We start from the raw sequence: 7,737 nt of genomic DNA on the forward strand, positions 1-7,737 counted from the left end.
GAACCAGTGCTCTCATACTGGAGTGCCTAAGAGTTCTCACTGGTATTCCTCTGGATTTCAGAGTAAAGCAGCGACGGAGCTGGCAGAGAACAAGAGGAAGATCGATGCTCTCTTGGATTGGGTGGCTTCTGTGGGGTCATCTGAGAGAAAGCCACAGACTAGCCTTCCAGGAATGGAGCAGTTCTCTGGAGCTTGCCTGGAAAAACAAACCTTAGCTGCCACTGATGATCATGTAGATGGGAACCAGGTACCAGAGACACTGGACAGGCAGTATGAGCTAATGAAGGTAAGGCTGGTACCTTGTCTCTTGCCATGCTTGTAGAGAGGAACCTAGAAAACAAATCAGAGCTTTAGTTTGTCTTTGGTATATCAGCAGCTTGAACACTGTTGACAGCTCTTGAAATGCATTCTCCTTTGGCTTCTTGAGCACTGCTTCACCCTAATCATCCTTCTTTTCCTTTCTCAGCCTTGGAGATACTGTTATGCTTCTAGTAGGTCCCAGCCCTCTTCTCATCTCTCATAATACACTTTCCTGTGCCTGGGAAGGAGGCTCAGTTGGTAAACGATTTGCAATACCAGCATGAGAACCCGCCCATGTTTGATCATCAGAACCCATGATAAAATGTTAGGAATGGTGGTGCACGCTGGTAATCCTAACATGGGGCAGATAAAGAAGGAGACTCCTTGAGGGATTGGGGTTCCAGCCAGCTTAGCCTAGTTCTAGGTAGAAAGGAAAGAGTAACTCAAAAAATTAGATAGACAGTTTATGAGGAACAGCACCCAAAATTGATCTCTGGCTGCACCTGAATATACACATGTGCATGTGCACATATACAAAGATACACCCAAAAACCAATATGCTTTTCTTGGGTACCCTTATCCATGTGTAGTAATTGAGTTACTAATATTGACAAATTCCATGTATGTATTTATCTTCAGTTAACATCTATATATGTGTATGGGTGTGGGTGTGTGGGTGTGTGTGTGTATGTATGTATTACATATATCACTGTCCCATATTAACTCATCTTATTTCTAAGAAGTTGTGTCCATGAATTTCTTTTACCTGCCATATTAAATCCATATTTTTACTATAGTTCCTTGTCCACTCTACCTCCAGCATCTCTACCTCTAGTTGTAATATAAGCAAATTGTTCATGTTTTCCTATTAATGGTCTTTGGGGTTGTTTACTACCAGGCACGTCACCAAGAATTGCTGTCTCAGCAGCAGAATTTCATTGTGGCCACCCAGTCAGCTCAGTCCTTCCTGGACCAACACAGTCACAATCTTACACCTGAGGAGCAGCAGAAGCTTCGAGAGAAGCTAGGTGAGCTGAAGGAGCAGTATGCAGCTTCCCTTGCCCGGTCAGAGGCAGAGCTGAAGCAGACGCAGACTCTACGAGATGAACTGCAGAACTTCCTGCAAGACCACAGGGAATTTGAAAACTGGCTAGAACAATCTGAGAATGAGCTGGATAGTATGCATAAGGGAGGCAGCAGTCCTGAAGCTCTGAACTCCTTGCTAAAGCGGCAAGGAAGCTTCTCTGAGGATGTCATTTCCCACAAAGGAGACTTGAGATTTGTGACTATCTCAGGACAGAAAGTCTTAGAAACAGAAAACAATTTTGAGGAAGGCCAAGAGCCATCAGCTACCAGAAACTTAGTGAATGAAAAACTGAAGGATGCAACAGAAAGATACACCACTCTCCACTCTAAGGTAAGGAAAGACCCCCATCCTCACCCCCTCCAATCAACCTCCAGGGAAACAACTATGGCTGTCCTCAAACAACTATGGGTAATTTCTAGGCTCAAAATATGAGTCATAAGACAGTGTATGTGAACCAAAGGAAAATAGGTTTCATCAGCTATAAATAGAAATTCAGACTCTGTGGATCCATGGTCTAACACCTAGTCCTGCTAATGTTGGGAATATGTGTCACATCATTGATGGAGATAGAAGTGCTCATCTTCCAATATCTTAGACTTATAAGAGACATAGCACAGCAAAATTTAAGCCAACTTCAGCCTTTTTTCTTAGACAATTTGTTCCTAGACAATTTCTTCCTGAAAATCCAAAAAAACAAAAAAATATAAACAAACAAAATTTTTCCTAAAGTTTAGAATTACACACCACACTTTATCTTTCTGTCAACGTCTAATCTCCCAAAAGGAACATTTTTTCCACTTTTAAGTCCTTACTTTTGCCTGTAGTCTGCTGTATATTTCTCTGGTGGTGTGTCATCCAAATCATTAAGTCTTCCTGGGGATGAGTGAGATTAAGTAGACAGTACAAATACTGGTGATCCTGCTTGTAGATAGTTAAATCATTGTGTAAAGCTGCAGTCAGTTCTCAGGACCTAGGAAAGGCTCTTTCTTTGGACTCTATTCTGGAAGCTGCTACCTTTGACTTCTTTATTTCTTTGGCTTAGTGTACACGATTGGGCTCTCATCTGAGCATGTTGCTAGGCCAGTATCAGCAATTCCAGAGCAGCGCCGACAGCCTGCAGGCCTGGGTGTTGACTTGTGAGGCCAGTGTGGAGAAGCTTCTCTCAGACACAGTTGCCTCTGACCCCGGAGTCCTGCAACAGCAGCTTGCAACAACAAAGGTAGGCAGATTCAGACCTTGTGTGTGTGTGTGTGTGTGTGTGTGTGTGTGTGTGTGTGTGTGTGTGTATGTGAAGATCTTATATTTCATGGCTTAGAGGGAACTGATAAAAGTAAATACTACTAAAAATACATTAGTTGAAATGTCTTAGGCAAGACCAGATTCATAAATTCTTTTTTTTTTTTTTATTGTTTGTTTTGTTTTGTTTTTTGCTATTGTTTTGGACAAGCAGCAGTTACAGGAAGAATTGGCTGAGCACCAAGTACCTGTAGAAAAGCTTCAAAAAGCAGCTCATGACCTAATGGACATTGAAGGAGAGCCAGCCCTGGACTGTAGGCCTATTCAAGAAACTACAGGTACGAAGCAGCACAGTACTCCTCCCCTTAGGAGTACTGTGATCTTTGTTTTTGTAGTACGTAGCAAACTGTATGACCAGGTATCCAGAGCACTAAGCTAAGGGCAGGAGACATACATTTGTAGGGGGCGATTCTGATATAATCCGGAATCTGCACGTACTGATGCTGAAGGTCCTCTTCCCAAATTGGTTCTTGATCCATCAATAAAGATGTTGGCTAATGGCTGGTGTAGCAGGGGACAAATTAGGTATGCCCAGTCGTTGTTAGCCAAGGCATTTTGAGAATAACTGTCCCGTGAGTGCGTCCGTATGCATGTGTTTCTTCAATCCACAGACCCAGGATAACTCCTAGGCAGGTGCAAGCATGTGACCCACCAAGAACACAAGGCGGGGTAGCAAAAGCTACACGCAACATACATGTATAAGAAGATGTCATGAAATAGCTCACTTTCCAGTGAATTCTGTTACTACACTTTCAATGGCTTTCACTCTATGGCTTTAACCCTTTCAGTATCCGCTGTCATTGAACCCTGTTTCTTTCACTTTCTAAGGAAACTTGCTATTCCCGAGTTTTACTGCCTTTGATATTTCTCCTGTTTCTTAACTGACATTTATTTCATTGTATTCTCCATGAATGATGAAATCCTATTTATCTTTCAAGATTTCATCAGTGGTACAGAGGCTTTAATCAGTACATTATGTATTTGAAAATTACTAAGAGGGTGGATTTTTAAATGTTCTCACCTTGAAAAGTGCTAAGTATGTGAGCTAGCTATGTTACTAACATGATATAGTCATTCCATAATATGTGTGTATCTTAAATATAATTTGTATACCAAAAAAAACTTATCAGATTTACTTACAACAGGTGGATGGGAGAGGGAAGGAGACAGGCTGGAGAGCTTATGGCCTTTGTTAAATCCTAACTAGTAACCCTGTGTCTTAGTTACTTACTTAGTTACTTACTGTGATAAAACACTATGACCAAGGCAACTTATAAAGGAAAACATTTAACTCTGGCCTACTATTCTAGAAGGATAGAGTTGATGTTGGCAGAGCAAAGGCATGTTTCCAGGAACAGCTGAGAGAGAGTTCACATCTTGAAGCACAAGCTAGATACACACAGAGAGTACACTGGGCGTGGGAGGATACTTTGGAGCCTTAAATAAAGCCTCCCTCAGTGGCATGCTTTCTCCAACAAGGCCACACCTCTTAATCCTGCCAAATGGGGACCAAGTATTTAAATGTTTATGATTTAAGAAGGAACATCTCATCAAACGACTACACACTGTCATTCAAAAGAAAGGAAGAAAGAAAGAAAGAAAGAAGAATGATTTTGACTTTCCCTAGGACGTGCTTTTAGTAGGAATACAGCACTCAGGGCTTTTATACAGTTATGTTATGTTTTCCTCTGCCTATACTGATTTGCAACCTTAATTTTGTTAAGACCAGAGACTTTATCTTAATTATCTTTAGTCCTTGGCATGTTGCATAATTTCTGGTTCTTATTAAATGCCAAATTACTAATTAATTGAATTTGGCTACTTTACTAATATAGTTCAAAAATATTCCATTTGTTTTGATGTTAATTATTTTTAATTAATATATACAATTTAAATACCACTTTCTGAGTATTTTGTTTGTTTGAGTTTTTGTTTTGTTTTTATTTGACTCAGGGTCTCACTCTGTAGCCCTGGCTTTCCTGGAACTCACTATATATACCAGGGGACCTCATATTTACAGAGACCCCTTGCTTCTTAATCCCTAGTGCTAGAATTAAAAGTGTAGACTATTTTGACTACTATCTGTCTGTCTGTCTGTCTGTCTCTATATTTCTTTATTTCTTAATTTGTTTATTTTAGGGGGGACCAGAAATGTTCTATGTATGTATTGTGGGCTAGCCTTGAATTCACTATGTAGATATGGCTGACCTCAACGTTCATCTGTCTCAACCTCCTCAATTACCAGGATTACAGGCATATCCTACCATACTCATCTTTTTATTCTTAAACATATTTTATAAAAATAGCATCCCGTGTTTTTTCTCATGGCCTTGATTTTCCAGATTCCATATCCAGCCGCTTCCAGAACCTCTCTTGTAGCTTAGCTGAGCGGTCTGCTTTGCTGCAGAAGGCAATTGCTCAGTCTCAGAGTGTTCAGGAAAGTATGGAGAGCCTGCTGCAGTCCATAAGGGAAGTTGAACAAAACCTAGAAAGGGATCAGGTGGCATCACTCTCATCAGGAGTCATCCAAGAAGCCTTGGCCAACAACATGGTAAGAGAACCTTACTCCTGAGAGTTACACTAGGAGATGAGTTTGCCATTTCTGTAGTAATATTACTCTGAGAAAGGAGCAGAAGAGAATAGTTTCTGCCCAAGAATCTTGTAATAAGGCTTGAAGATGATGACTGATCTATGTAGCCATTCTGCTACTGGGGCTGAGAATGTAACTCAGTAATAGAATGCGTGCTTATTAACATGGGAAGATCCTGAGTTCAATATTCAACACTATAAAAAAGAAAAAATTTTCTCCCTAATTTCCAAACCACTGTTGAATCCAAGGAAAAGTGTTGGGAGCAAAATAATTTGGTGAAGTGAATAGAGAAATAAAGGATGTACCATTCTTCAGGTTCAGTCACAGTCCTCCAATCTCCTTGAGCATGGAGTTATTACAAAGTTAGTAGATGGCTCAGATCTACTAGCATAAATAAACCCCAACTGACAGACTTGCTCTTGATAACAGAAACTGAAGCAAGACATTGCTAGACAAAAGAGCAGCTTGGAAGCCACCCATGACATGGTCACTCGATTCATGGAGACAGCTGACAGCAACTCAGCCTCAGTGCTGCAGGGCAAACTGGCAGAGCTGAGCCAGCGCTTCCAACAGCTCCAGCTCCAGCAGCAAGAAAAGGAGAGCAACCTAAAGAAGCTCCTGCCCCAGGCTGAGATGTTTGAGCAGCTCTCCAACAAGCTGCAGCACTTCATGGAAAACAAAAGTCGACTGCTGGCCTCTGGGAACCAGCCAGATCAAGATATTGCACATTTTTCCCAGCAGATCCAGGTGAGGATACATGCCTGTCATCTTAGCAGAATAAAAGGTAGGGCAAGACGAAAATTAGTATTTACTGAGCACATACAGTGTTGGGAATGCTGGAAACTCGACCTGCATTATCTTAGAACTATGACCCCCCATCTTGTAACAACAATGTGGATTTCTTCTTCTCTTCTGGTATATAAGGTTAATGTGAGATGAACAGGTCCATTCCACTCAGTGTAGCCACGTACAGGCTGATAGCGACTTCACCCTGACATGTGTGCTGATATTTTCTTCTGTAAGAGGGGTTTCTTCTATAAGAATGTATGGCATAGCCATTTACATTTCGTTAGTCAAAGCCAGGTTTAAATACCCATACCCAACTTCGAAAGATGTTAGGAAATAGTCTTAAAATCTATCTAGAAGGGGAAGAGCTGGTAGGTGAAAACCATTGTCAGCTACCACTAATGAAAACCAAGGAGGACAATTCTGGGTCCTAGTATTATGTATGTACTTAGCTTGAGTAAGGAGTGGCCAGTTTGAATTCCAGAATGTCTAGATAGCCCACATTCCCATCTGTAGTACCTCACATATATCCCTACATCATTGCCATATACATCTCATTCATAGGAAAGAGGTTGTAAGTGGAGGGGTGGTCAGAGGAGAGCTAGTGTGAGTCCTCTTTTTCCACCGTGTGGCCCCAGGGAGGCAAACACAGGTTATCAGGTTTTTAAACTTTTTCTGTTGCTGTGAGAAGATACCATAACAAAGACAACTTATAGAATGAAGAGTTTGTTGTGTCCTGTGTGAGGTTTCAGGGGATGAGGGCCTGTTGTGCAGGGATGGATGACAGCAAGCAGTGGGCATGACGACTACAACAAATAGCAGAACTTCCATCCTCAATCACAAGCATGATGCAGAGACAGAACTGGACGCGGGGTGAGGCCGTAAGCTCTCACAGGGGACCCTCAATGACGTGTCTCCTCATGTTAACAAGGCCATACCTCCTAAACTTACCCAAACCAAGTGTTACCAAATGGGAACCACGTGTTCAGGTGCCTGAGCCACAGGGAACACGGCTGGGGAGGAAGTCCCTCTGCCGGCTGGCCATTTTACCAGCACCCCTCACGGTTCTCTTTCCTGTTTTCTAAGTAGGATGTTACTGTTTTGTTTTGGTTACTAAATGCTTTTGTTTGTTTTGAGTAATTTTAGACTTGTAGTAAAGTAGGAATGGCCCAACATATCACAGCATAGTCTTTCCTAGATTCACCAGTTGCTAATTATTTTATCTCTTTATAAAAATATCAGAGACAGCTTAATTATGAGCAATATCATTATTGTGACATGTGAAAGTTTCACCAAATTCAGTCAATAGGACCCCCTTTAAGCTGTGTTCCTTTTGACAAATCTCTATCAATATAGGAATTGCCTTCTTCCCATACTGAAATCAGTTTCTTGTTTGTTTTTGCCTTTTTCTCCACGAATCCCTGTTTGGTAGGGAAGGACTGTTAGAAACCGCATTTTGGACACTAGGTAAGGTAAATAAGCTGCTGGGATGTCGCCATCCTGCCACAGATGTAAGGGTTAGGAAACCGTGCTGCTCTCGCTGCCACAGCACACGTTCAATAGAATGGAAGTTTTATTGTTTATTTTATATATAAAGCTGAGCACAAGTTTGCTTCTGCAAACTCAGTGCTCCTGTGGGGCTATGGGAGGCAGAGACAAGAGGATCCTTGCAAGTTCA

The 7,737-nt window shown here is 41.5% G+C and overlaps 1 protein-coding gene across 17 annotated transcripts in view; it reads left to right on the forward strand.

Annotated features, from left to right (window-relative positions):
* Positions 1-7,737, forward strand: part of Macf1 (microtubule actin crosslinking factor 1) — a 341,227-nt gene that overhangs the window by 233,319 nt on the left and 100,171 nt on the right. For all 17 annotated transcript variants that reach the window (XM_085838977.1, XM_085838973.1, XM_085838974.1 and 14 more), the window contains 6 exons: positions 62-286; positions 1,199-1,717; positions 2,430-2,606; positions 2,838-2,961; positions 5,026-5,234; positions 5,703-6,020. In XM_085838977.1, coding sequence (XP_085695103.1) covers positions 62-286; positions 1,199-1,717; positions 2,430-2,606; positions 2,838-2,961; positions 5,026-5,234; positions 5,703-6,020 — 1,572 coding nt within the window. The remainder of the gene's footprint in view (positions 1-61; positions 287-1,198; positions 1,718-2,429; positions 2,607-2,837; positions 2,962-5,025; positions 5,235-5,702; positions 6,021-7,737) is intronic.

Source organism: Mus caroli, unplaced genomic scaffold (assembly GCF_978045245.1).
Source record: "Mus caroli unplaced genomic scaffold, Mus_caroli_1 scaffold_6, whole genome shotgun sequence".
NCBI lineage: Eukaryota > Metazoa > Chordata > Mammalia > Rodentia > Muridae > Mus > Mus caroli.